The sequence below is a fragment of the Numida meleagris genome, chromosome Z, assembly GCF_002078875.1.
Source record: "Numida meleagris isolate 19003 breed g44 Domestic line chromosome Z, NumMel1.0, whole genome shotgun sequence".
In the NCBI taxonomy this organism is placed as follows: Eukaryota; Metazoa; Chordata; class Aves; order Galliformes; family Numididae; genus Numida; species Numida meleagris.
This window is the reverse complement of record NC_034438.1, coordinates 16,144,583-16,169,920: the sequence shown is the minus strand read 5'-3', so window position 1 is coordinate 16,169,920 and position 25,338 is coordinate 16,144,583. Positions and strand designations below refer to the sequence as shown.

General features: G+C 38.9%; 1 protein-coding gene across 3 annotated transcripts in view; it reads right to left on the bottom strand.

Annotated features, from left to right (window-relative positions):
- ITGA2 (integrin subunit alpha 2) overlaps window positions 610-25,338 on the bottom strand; it is a 68,398-nt gene continuing 43,669 nt past the window's right edge. For all 3 annotated transcript variants that reach the window (XM_021380413.1, XM_021380410.1, XM_021380414.1), the window contains 17 exons: window positions 24,046-24,249; window positions 23,100-23,236; window positions 21,521-21,660; window positions 20,284-20,435; window positions 18,856-18,966; window positions 18,200-18,282; window positions 17,234-17,375; window positions 15,541-15,633; window positions 14,370-14,446; window positions 14,199-14,282; window positions 11,380-11,482; window positions 10,406-10,516; window positions 9,800-9,904; window positions 8,883-8,996; window positions 6,553-6,642; window positions 4,308-4,424; window positions 610-3,575 (listed from right to left, as the gene is read on the bottom strand). In XM_021380413.1, coding sequence (XP_021236088.1) covers window positions 3,486-3,575; window positions 4,308-4,424; window positions 6,553-6,642; window positions 8,883-8,996; window positions 9,800-9,904; window positions 10,406-10,516; window positions 11,380-11,482; window positions 14,199-14,282; window positions 14,370-14,446; window positions 15,541-15,633; window positions 17,234-17,375; window positions 18,200-18,282; window positions 18,856-18,966; window positions 20,284-20,435; window positions 21,521-21,660; window positions 23,100-23,236; window positions 24,046-24,249 — 1,953 coding nt within the window. In that variant the 3' untranslated portion in view covers window positions 610-3,485. The remainder of the gene's footprint in view (window positions 3,576-4,307; window positions 4,425-6,552; window positions 6,643-8,882; window positions 8,997-9,799; window positions 9,905-10,405; window positions 10,517-11,379; window positions 11,483-14,198; window positions 14,283-14,369; window positions 14,447-15,540; window positions 15,634-17,233; window positions 17,376-18,199; window positions 18,283-18,855; window positions 18,967-20,283; window positions 20,436-21,520; window positions 21,661-23,099; window positions 23,237-24,045; window positions 24,250-25,338) is intronic.

Below are 25,338 nucleotides of genomic sequence, written 5' to 3'. Positions count from 1 at the left end.
TAACTCTGCCCTAAGCTCTGAAAACTCATTTTGGGGCTTTTCCATTAAGTGCTGTCTTGCAGAGGTACTTGAAGAAAGAGTTAAAAATAGGTGGATGACTATAAATGAGAAGTGTTACTTTTAATATCTTAGGACTGTCATTTTTTTGGTCCAGAAAACCAAGAACAAACCACAGTCTTATCATAGGAATCATGTTACAAAAATTAGCATCCTGATATATTTTGATAGCTATTCTGTTTTAAAAATTTGATTTCTGCTACTTTGAGGGAGAATATGGTGTAATTTTAGATGCCATAAAAGATAATCATATGCATATAGGAAGGCCTGGCCCTGGTAAGGTAGCTGCACTCAGAGCTATCAAAGTATAGATATTTTGCACAAATGTGAACTGAGTTGTACTACAATGTAGCTTACTGGTAGCCTAATACTAGTAACTATAACCTAAAAGATTTTAAGTGCAGCTTCTTTCTATACCTTGCAGAGTAATCACCTTAGGGTTTTTTGCTATGTGCTACTGGAATAATGACATCTTTGACCCCATTTTATGCAGTGCTTTTTCAGTAGCATTTCTTCTTGTTAGTGTGCTGTATAAAAATAAATGAGTCTGTGTTCAGTAGTATTCTTGTTTTTATTATAATAATGCTATTAGGCCTTCAGGTAGGACCACAGAGATACGATCCCTGCTCCCAGAGAGCTTACACACTAGTTTTCAGAAGTCTGTTTGCTTATAAACTCTCTCATCCATCCCAAATCTATATGTAGTCTCGTATGAAGCTAACTCTGAGTTTAGACTTGATTCTAGTACTTCAAGAAGTCAGCAGCTAGATTCAAGACTAAGATCAGATATAGCTTGAGATTGTTGAAAGTGTTCCTGACTTCTCTGCTGCAAGCACAAATAGAAGCGTGTGCTGAAGTCGAACATTTTGAATATTATTTCATTTGCAACATGCTCTTTTTTAAAAAAGTAAAACTAAAAAATCCATAATACAAAATATACATAATATTTCCAGCATTATTTGTGGCTGTGCCAACTTAACTTAAAAGTGCAGTAAAGTCACTCATTACAAAAACTGAACTAGCCATGTAAGTATTAATCATAAAGGAAAAATAAAACTAGTAACTGTAAGTGGTTAGGATAGAAAACCTTACACACTGCTATGCCTTCCCTTTATTTCAGGGAAAGTATTATTCCCAGGATTGAGAGGACTCCTGTTGTCTGGGACAAAATAAAACCCAGTGTAGACTAATGAACTGAATCATTGCTGTCCTATTAATGAACTGTTAAATAAGCAAGAAGTTGGGTGTCAGATATTAACCTGTATCTCACACCTGTGGTCGAAGAAGGAAGTCTGGCTCATTGCCTGCGTCATTTCTGGTACAAGCAGCATGAGAAATGAAAGATGCTACTATCTACTTTGTTGTGACATTCCTCCTACGGCCTGGATTATATGATCCTAGTTATGTAGAAGCTTCTCGCACATGTAGGTGTAGGATTCTCTTCCTTACAACTTCATACAGTAATTGAGACAGACAATTTTTTATCTTTACTTTTAGAGCTTTTTCTTGCAGGGTTCATAACTCTAAGTCAGGACCATATTCTTCAGGTTTGTACAATGGCTTTTTTTAAAATTTTAAAATAATTGTTTTGGTCACAAACTCAGCTAATGGCAACAATCTTGTCTGACAGTCGAGATCAGAATCCAGACTGTTTTACAGACTGTTAAAAAACCTGAACAAATGTGTAACCTTTCATAGATACAAAATAAATCCCAAACACATACAATTATACTGGGAACAATCCAGCTGTCACTGCAAATGAAGCTGTTATTTGCCAAAGAAATGATTGGCTCATGACTAATTAATCTTTAGTGATCTAAAAAAGAAAGACTGAATAAAATTTCCAAACATGCTCAAATGTAATTTTTTAAACGTCCTTCAGAAAATAATTCTAGAAGTGCCTAACTGTATTTACAAACTAGTTTTTGGGGAAAGAAAACATAACTTCAGGTTCTGTGTCAGGCACATGTAAATGTTCAACTCTTCAAGTAAATCACATCAAGTCAGAAACAATCTTAGTTACACGGCAGCATCCATAAAGACAACACACGCATCTTCTGTCAAAACTGCATTTAAGTAACCACCAGCTATGAGAGTGAAAGGCAGACAAAAGGCCAAATCCCCTGACTGTCACCAGTCTTACAGGGCCTTCTGACTGATCTATCAGTTAAACTGGGCAGCATGTGATAAATTTGAGGTGTGTAACTTACACAAAGACCCAACTGTGCTCAGAGTTCCTGCAGAGCTTTACAGTACTTTACTATGTAAAATATAAGCTAACTTCAAGACATGAAGACATGGAACCAAATAAAAAAAATGACAGGTAAGTAGGTCACACTGAACTTTGGTCTCCAGGAGGGCACTGAGATGCTAAAGAAACAAGTGCAGTTTGGAATTTATAGAGCTTTAGCTCTTCTCTGTCTTCTGTCCTAACATGTGCATACCACCTCAGTCATATCCCCTTTAGCTAACTTCATGCTCTTACTATTGCAAAATGTTCCAGTACAGAATTAAGGTCAAGTCTTTGACTCTGTTCTCTATTTATGTCAAAAGCTAAACTGATGTCAGGTGGCCTGCACACGTAAAGCGCAGTGTAATAGTATTGGTAGTTCTTCTCCAGATGAAATTTGAAAGCCAGTCATAACATGACAGAGAACATGGTGTAAGTGGTTATTAAATTCTTATTTTCTTCTCAGAGACAGTATTCAGAAGACAGTTACATGTATCATTTGGCAGTATTTTCCAAAAACAGTACACTTCAGTAATTTGTGATCTTAGTGCAAGGAAATGGTGACCTTTTGGAACAGTATGCCCATCCAGTTGTCCTGTAGCACACAGATAGATGTCTTCTTACATAGTTCCCACTTCACAGATTAGTTAAGACAAAGGTTTGCTTGTACAAATAATTTCTGTAAAACAATAAGGATGGAGCTAGTCAATGAAAAAATGAGTTTTCTTCTCCCAGTCTGGAAGCAGTATTCACCACACATTCATCATCAACTTAATAGAAAGTGTCCTTTACACATATGGTACTTGTCAACTGAATTACGAACTGATGCTGTTCCACAATAATCTGAAATAAATTGTTCTGTTTCACTCTGCAGTGGATCAGGAGAAGTGTTGCTGGCACAAAATGTTACTGTAAACTCCGGACCTGCCAGTTCTAAGGGCTAAGTTGTTTGAAAGGCAAAAATACACAAGAAAAGGCACTATAAATCACTTCTGAAAAAAAACAAAACCAACAAACTGTCCTGCAGTTACTCTTATAATAGAGCAGAATCTGTAAAATATTTTTATCTATAAAAAAACACCTTAATTAAAAATGTTTAAATGTTATTAAGCTTTAAGGCACTCCAGCTGAAGAACTGATTGGATCACAATTTCTATTGGTGGCTCAGATCTCCTCTCTTTATACACGTAACACTTCTTCAGTCTTTGTCTTTTGTGAGTTCTGTAATTTCATCGATATCTTCTATATCCTGTGTCATTTTTTCATACTGTCTTTTGAAGAAGCCAAGCTGTGAGGAGTATGGAAATAACACCATGTTACAATCAGTCATCAGTATTTGTATTTCTAGGTTAAGCTAAATACTGCAATGGAAGAAATGCACAATGTCTGCAGGCACACACATGGGGTGTTTGATCTGTAGATGATTCCTAACTGTAGAGTGATAGAAGCTGGGCCTTAATTTCCTGCCTGAGAAAACAAATGCCCAAATAGCAGTGCTGAGCAGTCAGTTGTCTCCCTGCTAAGATACAGAGAAATCTAGGCTGTCTTAGTGTGCCAGGGTGTCCCCCAAGAACCAGTGCTCTGGGAACATGCAAAAGCTTTTCCCTCCCTCTTATCTAGGTATCCTTTGTAAATCACTTTTTGCCATCACCCCCTATTCTTTCTGCCTATTCAGTGTATATCCTCTCCTTGCTTCTATTCCCCAGACTTGCCCACTGAAAATACAGTTGGTGAGCTGTGGAGGGAGAAGGGGAGGGAGACAGAAATGCTGCTGCCCTCATTTTAAGGCACTGGCAGCACATTTATCATTTTCACGTTGCCCATGTCTATGGTGATTCACTTCAGAATTTTGATTTTAAAAGCTCCCATCAAGAGTGTAAAGCCAATGCAGTATTATTCTTACTACTAAACTGTGTATGCAGTTTTGTTCAGCACCAGTGAAGAGAGGTTCCAAAGAAAACAGCCCAAACGTACTTATTCCTTTCTGCTTTTCTTTTTACAAATATAAACACCTACTTACTTTCCATAAAACAGCAACCAGTACTAACAGCAAGAGGAGTCCAGCCAATATACTGCCAATGACAACACCAATTGGTACCTCAGCTTTTTCATCTGGCTTTATTATTGTAACTGGGACCTGAAAGTAGAGAGATGTGTTAGGGGTTAATGTTAACAGCACGTAAAGCAGGATTTGTAAACCAAGTACTTATTAAGGATAGCTGTGCTGCACGCATGCCAAGATAAGTGACTGGAACACATCAGGCAATGGCAACTCTTTCACTGTGGTCCACAGGCACCTGCTTCCACCACAGTAGCACTGGACAGTTAAAGATCAAGTACCCTCATCACTCTTGGCCACATACGACAGGCAGAGAAACAATCTCTTCATGTCATCTTTCTGCCTTTCCAGTAACGAGGGTACTTTCAGAGTTGTCTCCCAGAGCATGGACACCCTGCTACTAGGTAAACCAGAGATACTGACATACAGGCTGGGAATAGCTGTGCTTACAGCCTCATTTATTCAAAACAGTCTTCAGCTGCATCAATTAGAGAAGGACTACTTCCAACTGAGTGTTTTCAGACCCCATTCTGTGCAGTGGGCAGCCGCAGGAAACAATATTAATCGTTAGATCTTCTAGTGTTAATCTGTGTTCTCCTGAGTTAGCTTCAAGAATTTGCAGTAAGACACAGAGGTCAAACAGGAGTACTTCTAGGACATCTGTGCTTCCCAAGAAATACCAGAGAGCTCACAGAACAGCATACAGTGTCTGGAAGTTCATTTTCAGGTGATACTCTATCTAGTTGGATTGCGTGTGACCAGCTATCTGGTTACATATAATGTAGAGGCTCAGGGAGATACTGCTGTAAAATTTATGAACTGTCAGATCTTTGGAACGACATGAGTTTAGCATGAAGATTTTTTTTTCCTTCCTGAAACATGATAAAAGCAGTCATGTCAGTTTACTTTTTCAGGGTTGCTTGCTCAGTGCATTTGTCTGGTGTAATTTAATCTTAAGCTTTCTGGGAAACTTGCACTGAGCTGACATCTCAGTGATTTAAGTCATTTCTTCTGGAAAGCTCTACTGTTGTGTTAGGTGTGGCTTTATGTATTCAATTCACTGAGGCAGGCTGGCTTTATGTATTCTCTAATAGAGTAGCCATAATGATGATTATAGCAGGTTAACATTCTGTCCTCCAGCTGGCAGTCCTTCCCAGTGTGGAAAAAATCTGAAAGCTTTTACGCAAAAGTATCAAGTAGTTTCTCCACATAACATCACAAGGTAATATTAATTAATTTGACTACATAGTAATCCAACACATCCAAATTTTTAGAAGCCAATGGCATTTCTACATTCAGTTTGTATGGTTGGAATTCACTTCCTACAGTATAGCCCTTGGCTTCCAACGGAAAAAGACAGGCCTTATTTTAGGGCATAGTTCACCTTGCCTATTTTTATCACCTTTAAGATGTGATTAATTGCACCTCAAATATATCTATTCTTTCTACTGATAAGGGTTTATAGGAGTGCTATTATATGGATTTCTAATGTAGATACTAAGTTGGACAAATCCTACCACTCCAGCTGCTTTTCCAAAATAGCAATTTAAGTTGGAAACAAACTCAGATGGCCACTGCATGGTCCCATTCCAAAGGAAGTGTGAAGGGGCAGAGAGTGGCCACCACTTCTGGCCTGCCAAACTATGTGTGCAATGCTGGATACTGGCTCCAACATGAAGTAGCAAAGGGAACTGTTTGCCCAAGGAGAGTGTATGGTACACTGACCTTTACCAGCTGGCACGTTTGCCAAGTCTTCTCACAGGGGAAGAGGCTATTAAGTAGGCTTCAAACCAAATACAGTTATAGAAGTAAGACTATAAATTAGATTTGCTAAAACACTTCTGAGAGCTTATTTATCTACAGCAATTAATTCTGTTGGAGAAAGAAGTCCAAAGTTTGATCTTTTCATGTACAGGAGGCTAAATGAAATTCCTAAGTCTTTAACTGAGTTTTGCTGAGAGTTCTACAATCTTTTCAAAATCTGAAGATTTTAACTCTGGTTTAGGTAGCAGTCAGATGAAATTAAAATGTTTTTGTAACTTATGGGAGTTTGTATATAGCCAAAAGGATACATTAGTTCAACATACTTACATGTCATAAGAGCTTGACATTTGCTATGTACTTCTAAATTACACTGAAAATTGGTATCATTGGTTTAATTCAGTAAAAGAGAAATTAAAAAAAAATCTAATTATTCATAACTTACAGTTAGAGTATTTTCTCCAATTATAAATAAGTCAGTATTATGTGTGTTGATTTCTGCCTCAGCAAAGAGTTGCAATGTCGGGAAAGTGGACTGAAAGAGAAGATTAACAAAAATTGTAAAGCTCTGTTACAGGACAACTCAGTTAGAATACAGACATCCTAAAGAGTCATTTTTAACTCTTCAGAAGTCTTCAGAATCATAAGAAATTCACAGTATTAAGAAAATTAAAATGACCTTTCTTTTTATTTGTCCTAAGATAATGCATCTATGAAAGCAATTATGTAATCCTGACTTAATTTCTTAATTTTGCTAATTTTATTTATTAGCAGTAAAACTGCAGAACTCCCCCCCACACTTCTTTTTTTTTTTAACAGACCAAATGCAATAGAAGAATTCAATTATTTTTATAGTTATTTCAAAGCTGTCACTGTTGATAGCTAGGAAGAGATGAGAAAAATATAGCAGTGAAAAAGGCAGAAATCTCTCTGGCTTTTGAAAGAAGTGGAAACTGGATGTTCTTTCTCTTTTTTTCCCATGACCTCTACCCAGAGCTTCTCTGGTTTTCCTCCTTTATTTTTTCCTACCACTGTCTGTTCCTCTCCACTGCTTAAATTCTGACATCATGTCCTCAGCTTAAACAAAGAAGACAAAAATCCAGGCCAGTTCCCATTTGAAAAGAGACCATGTGCCAGATACCACTTCCTCTGCAAAAGTATCCAGAGGCAGAGGAGCACGGCTGTGCTGACACTGCCAGCTCAGTGCTGCTCTTATCCCCATGCCACCTCCCATGTCCTGCTAGCAAGCTGGTCCCAAATCCTGCAGTGTCACAGAAGGCAGTTTCTGGTTCGTAGGACTACTTGCCAACTATCTCAGATGCCGTGAGTGCTTTGTCCTTTTGCCTCCTCAACCATTTCTCTGGTTCAGAAAACCCTACCACCACTGTAGGTTCAGGTATGGTGGGTATGACACAGGGAGCATGAGCTACTGTGATCCCGCAGCCATCAGTGTGCATTGAATCGACCATCTTCGCAGCATACAGCATGCCTGCACCATGGCTGGCTGTCCTGCAAATCTGGATACCTGGAAATCCACCCAAGCGTGATTCAAAGCACCTTCCCGATTCCTAAACACATCTTTCTTTGCTTTGCTTAACAGGTAACATACCAGGAAGTCTGCTGTCCTCATCCTGGACAAGGCTGATGACTTGCATTTTTGGGTGCTTGCAGGAGTATTTGCTCTGAACACTGACAGTCAAATAGAAAACAACGAAATAGGAGATGAGAGGAAAACTGTCACTTTCCATCTTCCCTTCTCATCTCTGAGTGGTAAACAAATCGTTTCTAGGCACTGTCTTGTATGAGTAAAAACTTTTATCTCGGTCTCCACCTTCTGCACATCTGTCAGCATTAACAAATGCTTTTGACCCAGACAATTTGAAAAAACACCATCTTCATCTTCAGCATCAAAGCAGATGCTTTTCTTCACATACTTGCATAAGTATGTTACATTATCAGCCTGACCTTTTCCTTTTAAGAGCTGAATGCTGAAGCTGACAACAATCCTGCTGTTAAATGTCAGTACCTGCATCAGACTTGCCAGACAGGGTAATGAGACTGTGACATGTTCTTGATGCTCTGTGCAAACTTAGGTCTCTAAGACATCTTTGTTGGGTGCCTAGCTGAAAAGCCAACATGGCCTCTTTTCAAAAGTTTGGTAATTCAGGATGATTAATGTCTTGGAGGACAGATGATGATTTAAAATGGGAAAGTCAAGGTATTATTGATGGATATTTTTAAGCATCCTGTAGCTCTTTAAGCAAGGACAGTTTCCTTGGCGCCAACTCTAATAAAAACAAAATGTCAATTAAAAGTTTTCCACGCCTTCTCTAACAAAATAACTGGCAGAGCTAATAGGCTTTTCATATTTTGATGTGACTTAAAATTATCTCTATGTAGCCCATGATGTTCAAAAGCTAAAAGCAATATTATTTTCCAGGCTATGACTACACTCTACTTTGTTCCCTTATTTTGTGGAGATATAGTTTCCCTTAAATTAATTTAACAGATGCAGAAGATGCTTTCTACAGCTGTGAAGATCTACATTGTTGCTGCATTTTCCTAGATTTTTTGCTGGAATTAAGGTTACCAGCTCCATTATGCAGCCTTTCTCCTTATTTTACTTCTTGGTTCAAGTTTTCAATCCAGAAAAACACAATAACATGAAATAATATTTTTAGATTGGAAAGGTCTTGTTGATGAACTGTGTAAAGCATCAGGAAGTAGAAAATACTTGGGTATTGGTTACTTCATGAATACGCCAGAGGTACTCACAACAGCAAAGGTACCATTCCAGATCCGGGTGGACACGTTCACAAAATACTCTCCCTTCAGCATGAGGTCTTCCAGTTTGCACATGATAGTACTGCACTTCGCATTCTTACAGTTCTTCCAGGGAAAACAGCAAGGAGAGACAATAGCATGCATTACAAATTATGCTTTAAGTAATGGCCTTTTCATAGAATTATAGAATTAGCTAGGTTGGAAAAGACCTACAAGATCATCCAGTCCAACCATCCACCTACCACCAACAACCCCACTAAACCATGTCTCCCAACGCTATATCTAAACTTTTCTTGAACACCTCCAGGGACGGTGACTCAACCACCTCCCTGGGCAGCCCGTTCCAGCGCCTGACCACTCTTTCAGAAAAGTAGTATTTCCTAATGTCCAGCCTAAATCTCCCCTGGCACAACTGGAAGCCATTCCCCCTTGTCCTGTCACTAGTTACAAGAGAGAAGAGGCCGACCCCCAGCTCACTACAACCTCCCTTCAGGTAGTTATAGAGAGCGATAAGATCTCCCCTGAGCCTCCTTTTCTCCAGACTGAACAATCCCAGCTCCCTCATCCGCTCCTCATAAGGCCTGTGCTCCAGACCCCTCACCAGCTTTGTCGCCCTCCTCTGAACACGCTCCAGGGCCTCAATGTCTTTCTTGCAGTGAGGGGCCCAAAACTGGACACAGTACTCGAGGTGGGGCCTTTTAACATGTAGGTTAAAGTTTTACTGTTCTGTGCCCATGCGCTAAGTGCATGCACACTGTGAAGAATGCACAGCACTTCTTCTAAGGTAGATGCAGTGTGCATGAGATCATCACTCCTGTGTGGCAGGTGAGGAATGCCATGGCCACCACAGCGATCCCCACAGGCGCAGCAGTGTCAGCCCTGCACCCATGTCCTGGCTCTTAACTCACCAATTCTTTCACACCTCTGAAGTTTTCTTTCTTGAAAGACACAGAGTAAGGTCTTTTTCCTATCTGCAGTGGATTTATCTGAACTTGACAAGTAACACCTCTGGCCTAGGAATGAGACAGCAGAATTAAAATTGGTTGGCATACTCTGAAGTTTACAGTCATCATAATACTATGTATTCCTGATGGCATGGTAGCTGTGAAATTATAGGTTCTGAATTATATAATACTGGATAATTTAGAGCCTAATAGACAGTATATTTTTCATCAGAATTAATCTGCTCTTTTGGTATTTTTTTCCCTCCTAGATTATACTGAAAGTTTTGTGCTGATCAAAAAATTCCATTTTTACTATATCCCTCTGAGGAGCTTGGAGAAGAACCTAGCTGAAGAGTTCCAGGGTGATATGAAAACTGAGCTGTGCACTGCACAGATAGTTGGCATCTGCCAAGGACTAGACTAGTATGCTGTTGATGTTGTGGTCCTCCCCCATTCTTTCCCATCCGTGAGGAAGAGTCAAAAAGAAATCTCAGCCAAACTATGAAGGCTGAAGTACATAGTGCTGGATAACTCTCATAACACGGCAGTGTATATGGCTCAGTTCTTCACCTGATCCGTGTCAACTGCAGTTATATATATCAGTGGGTTGTCTTTGCTGGTTAGTTCTGGAAGATGGATTTTCACAGATGCCATCTTCACTGGAATACTTCCTGTTGTTACCTACAAAACAAATAACTCACAATTAATTCAGGTAGCAGTACTTACATACATGTAAATTATTTGGTAAAGCAAAAAACAAACAAACAAACAAACAACAAAACCCAGGGATAATTAAGGAAGAAGAGGATTCCTTTTGCATCAATATTTTTGTACTGATACATTTACTAGGGTAAATAATGACAATATGCTCTAACGGAAAGTGAACTATGCTGTATATCTTCAGGAGTACAGTATATACATTATAGCTTCAGGTACCAGTCTGTTTCCTTAGCAAAGCTCTTTTTAACTGGATGATATATTTTTTGAAAAGCAAATATTCTGCCACAGCCAATAAGCCTTTACATCAGCAGTTACAGGAATGTAAATGGAACATAATTTAAGTTATTTCCATGTTGCATATTTGGATCTAGGTTTTTTTTTTTTTTTTTTTAGGTATATAATAAATATTGTGATCTGGCTAGTTCTTGCATCTGGTTTGAGCACTTAACCTTTGCCAAACTTAAATTTCAAAGTCCAAGCCTGCAAAGACTTATTTTGTCAAATGAGTAGAAGACAAATAAGCTCTGTGAGCAAATAGTGTAAATTGGACTGAAGTTAAGCATTAACCATCTTCCAAATACATAAACAATGCAGGACCAATCCCTCCCCAGCCTACTCATGCATTGGGTGCAAATTTCATTCTTGACCTCATAAGACTGTAAGCATTTATCCTCCAGATATTTGCCATTTTTTCCCCTATTTGACTGAATCAAAAGCATCAAAATCAGACAGTGAAACAGAACTGTTTTTTCAATTGTTTTGGGACCCAGTTACAAGGGGAGGTAAGGTAACTTCACAAACCAGAACCAGAAACATTTACTAACCTTTACTGAGAAGTTGAATGTGGGACCAATATCTTCAAAATTATTCACAGTGGAAGGAATGTTATGACCAGAGTATACTTCATAGAAATTGATGTTGGCAAGCCTAGTTAACAACCACAAAACAATACATTTCAGTTGGCAGCTTCTTTGAAAACATATGCAACTGGATGTACTTTGGTTGCTTATAAGTTTGTGAAATGGGTCAAAAGTATTATCAGAACTAAAATCAGTCACGTGTACTGCTTTTTGAATTTTACAAATTTGGTTAAGGAAAGAAGAGCTATACTGAAGCCCAAAGCCAGGCAAGCATGTGAAGCCAGCAACGCAGCGTCAGATGTGGGCTCTGCTCAGCCTCCCGCACCATACAGTGCATTTGGCACTGCACTGCAAGCTCCTCTCCCAGAAAGAAGTGCTACTTTTGGCTCTTATGTGCTCTGCGACATGTGGGTGTGGGCTTGTTTCCTCACTGTCTGGGTGTGCACACACAGCACCCTGCACAAGTGCATGACACATTCTTAAGCTCCTCAACCTCCCCTGGGACACTTTTTTTCATTCAAAATTTCCAAGAGAACATGAAGGTGGTTGCATCCCACCATATCATGAAATTATGGGTGTGTGATGGAAGAACATGGTGGGAGGGTCTGTGGATCTTGAGGGGTTTAACCATGTGGGACCACACTCAAAGACAAGAAAAAGCATCCCTGAGTAAGTAATTGCTTCTGTGTGCTCCTTGTGAGCAACTCCTCTGCTGAAACATCTCAGAATTTTATGGTCTTCATCCCAGAGGGGTTACTCAAGCAGTTAAAAAAGCAGAATCTGGGAAGTGAGTTAGCAAGGAGCAGAGGTTATCATGACTCCTTCCACCAGCTCTTTCTGTAGCACAAACTGCAAATCCCTTGTTTAGCATTGCAGCTCTACCCATTTAATCTGGGTAACATCTGTGCCTACAATGCCCAATTAATTTGTGCAGTCTCACACAGGTGCTTCCTGATCAGTTGTGCTCTTCCAGCTGCACCAGTAATCCTCTGTGATCCTCCACGCTTTTTCCCATGAGGCCTTTCACCGCATGGCCCCCTGACAAGAACTCCCATGAAAACCCACATGAAGTACTTTCTTTTCCTTATTGCTCAAATCTCCATCACTTCTCGTTTGCACAGTATCAGCTTCCTGTCCTTGCAGTTTTCACTGATGAGACTGATTCCCACCTCTGAAAACCCAGATTTTTTGCTAGAAAGGCCTCTCTTCAGTGAGATGACTTTTTTTTCCTCAATTCTTATTAAAAAGTTTGTTACTTGCTAAATTACCTGCCGGAGGAGGGAGCTATTTCCATATTGATATTTGCTAAGAGTTACTAAATCCAAGAGAAGAATTTAAAGTTGTGCACGGGCTTAGTGTGTACTTCCTTCAGTTCTTTTAAGCTGGTTCATCTCCAAGAATAACTAGAAATCTTTTCTGACTGTAAAGATGCCTTGACTTCATGCCTTGACTTGCATATGAAATTACATTTTCTGATACTTCAGGGGATACAGGTGAATTTGAGACCCTATTTTTCCTTGAGCAACTATTCTGTAAGCTCTCTGCCTCCTTGTATTTTTTTTTCTTTCCTGAAGCACTGAGCTTCTGTACTTATTTCTCAGCTACGTTAAATTTGCTGAATCAACTTTGCACCATCTGAAATTCCTACCAAGCTACTCCTTAATTTGGTATGATAGCCACCTACTCAAATCCTTCTGTAGTCTCTGTGCTCCTGCCAACTTGAATAGCAAACACTCTTCTTCTGCTGAAGTCTCCTGTGACTTTCCCAGGGAGTTGAGAGAACTTGCATCACTGGCCTAAATAAATGCTTTTCAGCAACTAAGAAAATTGGAAAAATTCTGCCAGACTCTAGAACTGGTGCACCCAACTGCGGTGACTCCAGGGCCTTAGAACAAAAACTGCAATTGCAATGCAGGTTATTAAAATCAGCTTCTGTGCTGTGATCCAGATTCAAGGTCAAGTCTCTGCATGCATCTCTTGTGTTATGTGTCACGGTGGCCTTGGAATATTCATTTCCTGAATTCATTGTTACTGTGCATTTTTAAACAGCTTTCTCATTTTCATTTTTCTGTCATTGTTTGAATAACTGCCATTTGTTTTCTACCATTTTATGTTTATTGATTTTGGAATGCTTTGGGATGCAAAAACATTTTTTTCCACCAACAGTTGGTGACTAAGTGCATCAAGTATGGCTCCATAAATTTTATCCAAAAATTCAGCAACTGGGAAAGATAGGCTTTCTTTGATGGAAAGTAAAATAGTGTATCTTAAACTGATACTCATACCAGCGTGTTTTCATTTCATTTTTAGTTTCAGTTAAACTTTAACTGGAATTATTCTTGTTCGCAGCATTATCAGACTAACTACTGTTTCAGTACATCCCAAATCACTGAATGTTCCCAGGGCTGAAAACAGAGGCTTGAAATCAAGATCAGTCTTATGGGGACTTTTGTCTACCTCTCTCTCCCCCTGGCTAACTGGCTCTCCTTACAAACTGCATATTTCAGGGTACAGCATCCCACACGCAACAGCCTCAGCTGCCTCACAAGGGGAGGGACAGGCTGATGATTCCAGCCCTGGGCATGTGGGAGAGCAGGGTGTGCTGCTCCTGCTGCCATGGTAGGTAGAGTGGGAGCAGAAAGGGAAGTCATGGGAATTTCTCATGACTTCCAAAATGAGAACAGAACAAAGCTTCACTATATTTTCAGTGGTATTTCAAGACTGTTTCTATATTTTAATGCCTTTGAAAAAATGACAGTGACCCCTTCCATTATTCAGCATACCTTGTGAAGTGAATTTCTGCATCATACCGCAAAGGAATTGACAAGCTGATCTGGTTGTCCAGTTCTCGCTCTTCTTTACTTTCACTGTTCATCAAAACACATTTCAATCAGGTGTTTTAATATTATTTTGTTCAGATGTTCTATTAATACGTAATTTGCTTTATAAAATACCTCAATGCATGAATACTTAGAACTGCCATATTCTGAAGATTCTTCAGGTTAAAATCAAAACTAATATCAAAAGACACCTGTGGAAGAAACAAGGAACACAGAGTAAATGAGCTGATGATACAACATCAGAAGCACTTAATGGTAGCAACATAATTATTCATATGTGCAAACAACACCCTCTGTAACCGATTCCTCCTGTTTCTGTGTAATATTTTAGTAATCACTTAATACTCCAGAATTGCATTTTTCTGTCTTTCATGCACAAGTCAACATTGTTATGTAAACATCAGCTATATGCGTTTTTAAAAGATGTGTAACTTGCTTCAGGCTGCAACAACGGGTCTTTAGATTGCTTCAGTTACATGTTTTTACCTGTTTAAACATCAGCACTAACACAGCCTTTTCAGTTTCTGTTTTCTTCCGTTCATTCCAACAGGTCTGCTTTGACCATTGCAATTAACAATTCAAAAAAAACTAACATTATATATCTAATGAGACTTTTTTGGCTTTGCAGAATCTCATGTTTATATTAGCTCTGGAAAGTTTCTTATTTCTCCAACTGACTATGCTAAAGGCTGAAAGTCTATTTCTGTTCTGCCTCAGAGGAATAAGAGATTAAGTTCCATAAAACCAGGGAAATCCTGAGATTTATGGCGTAAATGAGAAAAGGATACATGATCTATCCTCAGGCTTCCCTCCTCTCCTCTCCCCTCCCCTCTCCTTTCCTCTCCCTCTCCTTTTCCTCTCCTCTCCCTCCTCTCTTCACAGCACCACTTCCTTGCAGAGCTGAGATGGAACAGCTGCCCTGGTTCACTCAGCAGTGAGTGTTTGATGTACTGCACAGAGCCCCTAGGAGGCTGCGCATGGCACCTGGCTGCTCAGCTTTTGTCCTCTCCCCCACCCTTGCTGTTCAAGGGTTACAAAGCTACAGAAGAATTTCGGTTGCAGAGGCAGAGAGAAGTGTGCTTTAGAGCATTTTTTTCCTTTAATCTAGTACACTGGTCATCATAGTTTAGGCCCTGGGTTGCTTCCTTCAGTGCATCTGAAAACCAAAGGGAAGTTATCTATTGCCAGACCTAAAATCTTCAAAAACAGTATATTCAGACTTAGGGGAAAACAACAAAAAAGCTTTGGTATATCAGTCAAAGTTATTCAAATGTGCTAGCTGTACCTGTTGTCCTGTTCGGAAAACAGGATAGCTTATCTGGCAGATGACTGTAGTTTGAGATGTTCCTGTTTGACATGAGACTTCAGTTCCATCGCTCTGCAGAGGAAGCAGAAAAGTCATCTTAATATCAGTTTTTGATAAAAGACAGGAAATTCCCAGCCTGCCTCTTCAACATGAGCTGTGTTATAGTAGGAAGCAGCACAAGGAGGTGTTATAGCAATAATTCCTAGAGATGAGATGGATGGGAATTATAGGCAGGGCTAGGAGTAAGGCAGGAGAAAGGTGGAATAAGGACTGGTCTTATGTAATTTATCTGGGCTCTAATTGTCTTACAAAAACTTCATGCTCGGCTTGAAAGAAGGAATAGTGACCAGAGATTAAAGGCTAACTACTGCATTAACACTTACTGTGCTTTTCAGAATATTATTGCAAAACTTCTACAGTAATATTTGCATGGCCTGAGAGGCAGTTAAGTACTCTCACTGTAGAAGTTAGTGTGTGGAAGAGAAATCTTATCATACTTTTTGTAGGAATGTCTACAATACATGAGTTTATTTAGTACTCTACAGAAAATGTAGCATGTCAGCATCTCACATCAAAGGAAAGACAAATTCATAGACTATAGCCAGTTATCATCATGCTGAAAATAATTCATTAAAATGTACTGGTTTTTGTTAAAGACATTTCTACCAGATACTTAACATTCATGATTTATATTCTGAAAAGAATATAAGCTTTGAATAAATAGCTTATAACATTTCAGCTTTGAAAGAGGCATGTTTTTTGGGGAAAAAGCTTCACTTGCAGGCTGGAATACTTCTAAGCAAATGGGCTTTTCAAGTGGAAGAAAAGCCTAGCTCCAGTGTGGTCCTTTGGTATGAATGGAGTGAGTAATTTTGCTATGCAACAGGATAGGGAGGTAGAGGGGCACCCTCAGCACAGCATGGAGTCCTTCTTGCCAATTCATTGTTCCAGAAAATGCGGCTCTTGGACAGTGATGAATGCTCCTATTCCTTCATTATTGCTCTGGACTTCACCCCTTGTATTATCACGCATCTCCCCAGTAGCAGCCTAACAGCATAGGCCAAGCACTGAAGTCTGAATTTTATCCTACATGCATTGTTTTGGAGAAACAGTTCAGATTAAAGATCTACTGTACTCCCTAAAATAGTCTATAAATTCCTTTATTTTCCTCTTCTAAGACAAAATCTGTTAGAAGAAGAGCTTCTGGTATAGCAATCATTTAAATCTGATTAACTGTCTATAGCTAGAATACGTGGTGTTGGCAGTGACACCGCTTCTAGATCCAAAGTCTTTGCTTTAAAGTTGCATCTGTGCTGCATGCTTGATTTATCAAATTCAAATTCCCAGCAGCTGCATTCAGGCATGTTGCTGGGAGTCAAGCATGAGATGTGAGTGCCAAAGCCTAAAGTGAGGAAAAGATGACTGAAACACTGATGTGAGGTCAAACTCGACAGGTTGCCAACTTTTATGCTGAGTTGGCAATGTGTCTCTTTGACCTATATAAAACTGATATACTGAAGGGAATAATTTTGGTAGCCAAGAAAATAAATGAGAGAAAGGTTTGCACAAACATTCTCCTTTCTTGAGACGGGCACTAACAGACAGAAGTTTTTTTGGAGTAGCTGGAAAATCGGCTGCAATAACAGAAGGAGTGAAGATGAGTACCACGTACCGGTAAAGAAGAAGAAGCAAAAAACAAGTTGTCTGAAAACATAGCCTGGATTCTGGTGTTGTATGCATTTTCTTTTTTATTTCTCAATTTCATGTTGAATGTTAGTCTTCTGTTTTTGCTGCTGACAATGAATTGCTGTTTGCTGTTGGAAAATAAAGTTCAATGTTGTAAACAGAGGTAATAGAACAGCTGTGGATCATGAAACTGTATCGTACTGTGTTGCCTCTAGCCAAGAAAGAATAACAAGCACAGCAAGACATTTCCTATTTTCTATTCACATAAATCTTCTGCTTTCTAAACCCTGTGACATGAGAAAATCTGTGATGATGTTTTTCAGAACCAATTGGAATCAATGTCATCGTTAAGTGCAGAACTCTGATCAGGTACAGTCAAAGTCACTTTGCTGAACTTTCAAACTTTCCACTGTGGTGGGAAAGGTGAGCAGAGAATGGGCAGCTGAGTCAGACAGCAGCTCCAGGAGAAGGCAGTCCTGGCTGTCTGCATACTGTAAATGTACGTGTGTGTCTGCATATGGATTTAGAGTACGTGCTGCCCATATGCTGATCTCTGCTCCCCAGCTGCACAGCCTGATGCAGGATCCTCTCTGTTCCTTGCAGGAGGGACTGAAACTGCTGCTGCTGCTGCTCTCCTAGAGCTCTTCTTCTGACACAGCCAGTCAGACACTGCTCTTCTCAGTTTTTACTGTTTACTCATTCATTCAGTTTTGTCTACATTGATAACAATCCTGCTTCTGAATTTCTGTTCATATCACCCCTTTTTCCTTGGCTAGTTATTTAGACATAAATGCTATTCTTCACTTCTTTTTTTTTTCTTTGCTATTTCTAAATAGATGTTACACTGGAAAGGTATCCTTAAACAGAAATTCATTGAGAACCTAAAGATAAGCCAATCTATGAATACCAGGAAAATACCTGTGCCCATTAATCCCTCTTACTGAGGTCTTACCTATCATCTCCCTTCTGCTGGACATTCAGAACAAGATCACAGATACAAAGCTCATCTTCACCACAGTCTTTAATAAAAGGAATCTACCAAAACAAACAAACAAATAAATAAATCCTGAATGACAGTGTTTTACTTTAAAATTATCTAGAGACTGTAGAGTCTTAAACAGCTTTGAGGGAAAGAACATCCCTTCAAAGGGCATTAAGAATGCTGACACATGGAAAAGCTAACTCTGAGAAGCACATTACTACACATCAGCTGATCTGTAAGAATGATGCAGGCAGGGTATTGCTAGCCCACAGCAAATCTGCTGTAATCTGAAGGAATCCACATTTCCCAGTTACTCCTTTATTGTAGGCTAAACTGACTTAAATTACTTTACATTGCAATGCAATAGAAGTTCACATGAACAGTGACTTTGCTTTACCAAGATGCTTGTTATGCTACGGTGTCTGCTGTGTGCTTGTGAGTAAGCAAAGCTTGCATTATCAGGGTATAAAGCAACAGGGAGAGTACCTGCAGGTGCTTGCTTTCAGTCCAGCAACTTAATTAGAACATAAGTTTTTACTTGCATGTAGCTCCTCAGTGATTTTGTAGGCCATGTTAGTAACAGGTGTATAGCAACGCATTTTCCAATAGTGAGGTTGTGTACTTACACTGTAGGCCACAGATGCAGGAGAAGATGTATCAAGGACAGGGCTGGTGCCAGGATTTGCAAGGCCAATGTCAATGCGCACATTAAGGGAATTGACTGCATCAGAAGGTTCCTGTAAAACACAGATGATAGCTCTCAGCACAGCAAATAACGTAAAAATGGTAATTCTGTTGTAAATTGATAATGTATAGTAAAATGATACTTTCTCTAAACAGGAAGTAACAACGTAAAACTCCATTTATTTACAAAAATACTTTTGTGAGATTGCCTAGTATGGTAACCTTTTGAAAAAAAAACAGCTATTATTTCTATTTCTGTGATAAAACTCCTTTTCCAAATATTCCAGAAGACTCTGTTCATCACATACACATGTAGACTTTTGCATCTGCAGAAGCTAACCATCAAAAGACAACAGCTGGTGACTTTCCTTCTCAAACTGCTGCAGAAATCAAATTCCGATTCCACTCTGCTTAGGCAGCAATAAAACACTGTCTCTTCAGTTTCTTTGCTCTGGATGGATACTGTCCTAGCTCATGGCTCCACAATGACAATAAATGTGTCAACAAGTCAAAAATATTTTCCCTCACTGAATTTGGGTATGCAATAAATAAAAGAAGGAAGAATCAGAAGGAGGGATGTGGAAACATTCCTATTTACTATTCAGCTCTAAGCCTGCTGGTTTTAAGTACTGCAAAGCAAAGCATACTCAAAATTCTCAGACTTTCTAATACCTGACCTAGCACAATGCAGGGGGCTTACTGCAGGTCTCAGGGCTATGTTTGGTCTTGATTCTAGAGAAGGATGGACACTTTTTCCCAAATACAGCTTGCGTATACTTAGGGATAACATGCATGAGAAGTCTACCTCAAATGTTCATTTGAAATGAGATGTTTGTTTGTATTATTACTGATGGAAGAATCTAAAATCTATTGAAACTATGGACTATGGGTTCTGTGGTTTTTTTTCAGAGTATAGTTAAGAATGGACTCTTCTGCCCTAAAAAGCTGTGATAAATAAGACAGTTGTTATTGGTTTCTTTGGAATCGTCAATTTACTCCATACTTTTGATATTGCGGAATTTGAGAAACTTAAATCCTGCATGAGCCAACATACACAAACTGGAACATAGAAAGTTCTCTACAAACTTGAGGAAAAAATTATTTACTGTGATGGTGACAGAGCACTGGGACAAGCTGCCCAGTCAGGTTGTGGAGTCTCTTTCTCTGGACGTATTCAAGACCCATCTGGATGTTTTTCTGTGCAACCTACTGTAGGGAATCTGCTTTGGCAGGGGGGTTGGACTTGATGATCTCCAGAGGCCCTTTTCAGCCCCTATGATTCTGTGATGGAATTCATCTTACAGACATAAAATTCATCAGCAACTTCCTCTGATCATTTTTGTCACAAGGCTCCTTGCAATTGCTCTTACCTGTACATTGAAGATGTCCTGAACACAGTTCACAGAATGAGTCACCACAACATCCCTCTGCATGTACCTTTCATTATTTTCTTTGAACAGTCCTCTAGAAGTCACTCGAGAGGACTGGAGATCTGCATCCAGTGTTGCATTGCACTTTATAGCTACAGGAAGAATAACAGTACATTTTTTTTGCTGAGCCTTACTGCCTGTGATCTCATTGCTATGCTCAACATTACAGAATGACCAGACTTTCCAAACCACAATAAATATTTTACTTTTTTTCATAGTAAGCACAGAGCATTCTCAAAATGATAAAATTTTCTCTTGTGTTTTCCAAGGCAGTCAAACTGTTTTAAATCCTGAAGTAAGTTCTCATTCACAGAGAGCACATTAAATGGCAATCAATTCAGTCTCCACTTCAGATGGCTGAGCCTGCATCTCAGGCAAGAAGCCAGTTAGCAGGGCCAGGATTATAGCAGATAAAGAGGCACTGCAATCATATGCCTGAATTCTGAGAAGACTATAAAAAATCTGCATCTTCTCTTCAATCACATCATAATTTCTGTCTTCTTCTCTTCACAGAATGACTAATACACTTTGAAAGTTCACCTTTATTTTATAGCTAACAAACACAAGTTCCTAAAGGCACTGTGTGTAGGACTGAAGCAGTCCAACTGGTGCTGGACTAAATAGCTTCATGAGGGACCAGTGCTGGTCTCAGAAATATTCTGCGCTCTCCTGTTCTCTGAAAAGAAAATGTTCTCTCCATGGACCTCTGCACTGATCTTATGGAAATTATTTTTGTGCTGAAGAGAGAAGAGTCTGTGGTCTGCTGTTGAAAACAGCAGCTCACAAAGCCTCTGTCCCCAAACAAGCATCCTCCAGAGATACCCATTCACCCTTACTAAAGTGTGTTGCCATATGTGAGTGACATCTGCTAAAGGAAAAAACAGAACTGGTGAGCAAAGGCTTAAAACACAAAGTAAAATGAAAAGCTTCTCAGTAACAACATTTTCTGGGTTTTGTCATACCGATTTTCTTTATATTGTTAATTCCTCACTTTTACAAGATTATGGAGCCAGTGATGACAGTAGATTTTAAAAATACCTCCTTAAGCACTTAAATTTGATAGTGATTTCACCTTTCTTGACATCTAATGCAATATTTCTTTAAAATGTCCACTACACATTTGAATAATGGATTTCTGAAGAAATTAATATAAAACAAGCCATTGAAATACTCTTACCCACTTGATTATCTCTCTTAGCAGGTCTAAATGTAGCCTGAAAACATATTTTGACAGTTATTTCCGTGTTCTTGTTCAGCAGACTGATTTTCTCAGGTACAAATGAAGCAATTACGGACACATTTGCAATGCTCTGTGACCTGAAAAACATTTTTAAAGGGTTACATGTGATTTTCAACAGCACCGGGTACCTTAGAAGCTGTTCTCTGCTACTATTTGTAAATGTCACATAGATCTTTTGGATTCTCAATGTAAACAGTACTTATGACACTGGAAAAATTATTTTTATTTGCATATAACCGAGTCCATTAATACAGTACCTTTGAGAAACATAAATAAATAAATAATGTGTCACATCAAATTAACAGATAATCAATGTCTTTGTCCTAATGCCCTCATCAGTCCCTTAAGATAACAGAATGAAGCCCTTGCCCTGTTTTCCCAACATGTAACATTCTTCTGCTCTTTTTGGGAAGTCATTGAGCTCCTCTGGTTAGGTAAAGAAAGGTAATTCTTTTTAATTATGCCTTTATTTTTCAGAAAAATGTCTTTCATGTAATTAGTCAAGATTTTGAAGAGCAGTTTCAAAAGAACCCCACTTGTAAAAACAAACACTTTAATCAAAAGTGAAACTCATTAATCAGGCCAAATTCCACAGTGAAAGAAAAATGAGCATCTTCATTAATCACATAGAAATAAATGCTGGTACTCCAAGAAGTATAATTTTCTTTAATGCAATCCCCATCAGCACCAGCAGGAGTTCTATTTAGGTCAAGGGTCCAAACTGACCATTCATTTTGTAAAATCTTGTTTTATTATGAAATAAATAGCAATTCAGTGATGTTTTTCTTGTTACAATGGGGGGCCTCAGGCAAGAGGAAGGGCAACAGATTGGACAGCAAGCTACATTTTAACTTAGTTCCTCACAGAAGCAGTGGAAAATACACAGTACTGATGGAGGCACAAGATTTGGGTTCTTGAAGCCTTTCTTCTTTATTTTGTACAAGTACTCAGACTGTGCTGGTAAAGGCTATATGTTAGAAAAGATGGGTTTCTGGTCAGAAGTAGATGCCAACTCTGTTGTGCTGCTTTCTGTCCACACCCAGCAGGATCACTCTTCCTTCACATTAGCCTATCAGCTCATAATGGTCCTGCAGGTTGCATAGGAAGTAGCTTTGTCTATCTCAGTATCAGTTACTGCTGTTGAAGAGGGCTCTTAACAAAGTTGCACAGCATGTCCCACTCCTCTCTGTCACTCTTTCCCTCCAGGCCACATGACCACACAGGAGAGTTTCTTCCCCCATCCTGCCTGTATCCCTCTTGCAGCCCTCACCACCCAACTTCCCCATGTGCATCCTGGCTCTGCCCTCAGGCTGACTTGCCTTTTGGTAGTTTGAATAAAAGTACTTAGTAGAAGTTTCTCTAAAGCTGTATATTAGTGATGAAGCTTTAAGTGTGTTAGCTCTCTGAACATATGGAAGGAAAGAGCTTTATGATTTGCTTGTTTTGCTGTTTAATTAACTAAATGCTCAACTTGAATCTGATTTGTTAAGTACCGTCTTTCCAAAAGTTTACCAACCAAAGCAGAACCACGTTTCCATCAGCACCAACTGATACATCAGTAATGTCATTGTCATCTAAGTCTCTACGGCCATCTACTGATCTTCCAAAGAATTTGAGCCGTTTTCCGAAAGCAGAATCCGATCCTAAAATTTTCTGGGAAAGAAAGTTTCGTTACTGAGTTGCCACAGCAGTACTTTAAGTCTGTAGATAGCAGCCCAAACAATGGATTTTTGCAGATATTCCTTGTATACATAACATATTGTTCAAACAAAAAACTTGTGTGAATGTTTTCTCAAATGCTTTTAAGCACTTTTTCCTCCCCTGTTGGAGCAGACAATGGACTAGAATTTTCTGACTTGGTAGTAAATCAACTAGCTGACTGCTTTATGCCAGCCAGTACTTACTGAAAACTTTTTCCATCTTACATTGAGCAACTCAAAGAATAGGAAGTTTAACAGGACTTCTAACAAAGAATTTCTGCAACCACAAAGTCTGCATAGAAAGTGACATTAAAATTATTACTATTATATGAGCATACAGAATATGCAAAGGTCTCTTATGTACTTTTCCTCAAATACATATTTTTAATTTCTTTATTGCAACTTTACAGAGCGGGGATTTTTCTAATATTCAGTGCTGCACAACAGCTTTAAAAACTTGAATTGCAGGTCACAAAAAAGATAAAGGAGATTAGTTGACTTCATATGCATGCACCAAAATTATGAGAGGCTTAAATAGAGCATTCTGCAAGCACTTTTCCACTGTGCACCTCAGCAGTAAGCATCACAACTATATCATTCAGGACGTGCTGACAGTTGAAGTAAGGAGGGGGATAAAACTTGAAATATACCGTGAAAATAACAATACTAAGAGGATGAAGCCATGGGTAACAAAAGGATAGAAAATCCTTCAGTTTTCCTCCAGCATATCTGAGTACAACAGTGCACAGCATAGTTATTTACCTGAGAATATTTGGTATGTATAGTCTTTTGAAATCCATTGTAAATATAAATTGCTCCAGAGTTTTGATTTTCCAGTGGTGCACCTATTACAACATCATTAAAGCCATCCAAATCAATGTCTGTAAGTGCTGTGATTGCTGATCCAAAGCGAGCATTTTCTGAACCTTGTGGGCCTTCCAAGAGCTCTTGTTGATCCAAAATTCCCTTTATAAAAGGAAAAAGAAGGAAAAGCCAGAACATAACTATCATGACACCAGATTAGACATAGGAGCATTTTCTGTGTGCATTGTTTTTTGCTTTTTTTTTGTCCCCCAGTACATTCCCCTTGGACTGCTCAGCCCTGAATTCCTTCCCCATTGTATTGCCCATTCAGTTTGCATTATGTCTCAGAGTCTTGGCAAGCATTACACAGAAAAATTAAAGCATGCTATACAGAGTACTAACAGCAAATATAACCATATGTATAAAGCTTAAGTGCTCTCACTGTCCTCATCTGACTGTTCTGAAAGTTTCACAATACATTGAAAAATACAGTTTCCAGTTTTGGATTACCAGTTTTTATGCAGAGGGAATGGAAATTATGTAACTCCACATAATTCTTTGAAATAGAAATGGAATTTCCTAACTATACTAATGCAAAAAACATGTGTGCAAATGGTAAACTCCTGACCTCTCCAGTGCCAATGAGGAAAGAAAGGTTGGAGGTCTTTAGGGTTAAATAATCACACTTATATTACCTTAAATCCAGCTCTTTGGCAAGTATCATTCTCATCTCTAACCCCTGTTATCCCATTGTGCTCAAAATTTTATAAATACCAGCCAAGTTATTTGTTCAAAATGACTAGAAAAGTGTAATTTATGCAACATAAACACAGTTTCACAAATTCAGGTTTTGTATTTTTTTGGTTATTAAATCACTCTCATTATATTCAACTTTTAAATAATTTTAAACCCAAGATTTGTCAAATATTAACATTTGTTAAGGATAGCCTTTCAATGTATTCATTTTCTGAAACATGAAAAAAAATCCTTTTCTTCCGTATTTTTTGTCAGCTGCCAACAGTACCACTTCCAGAACTTCATCTACCCTAAAATTGCCCTGGGGTAGAGTTTCATCTTGCTCCAGGATGACTGTGCTGTGAGCGGTTCTGAAGAGGATGGTCATCTCTGTTTATCTGACCGTAATTTACCTAGTAAAATGCCATGTTCTCTAATAGCTGCCATTAATAGGAAAAATCTACTTTGCGTGTTGAGACATCCATGACTGTTTGTGAGACTATTCAAAAGTACCAG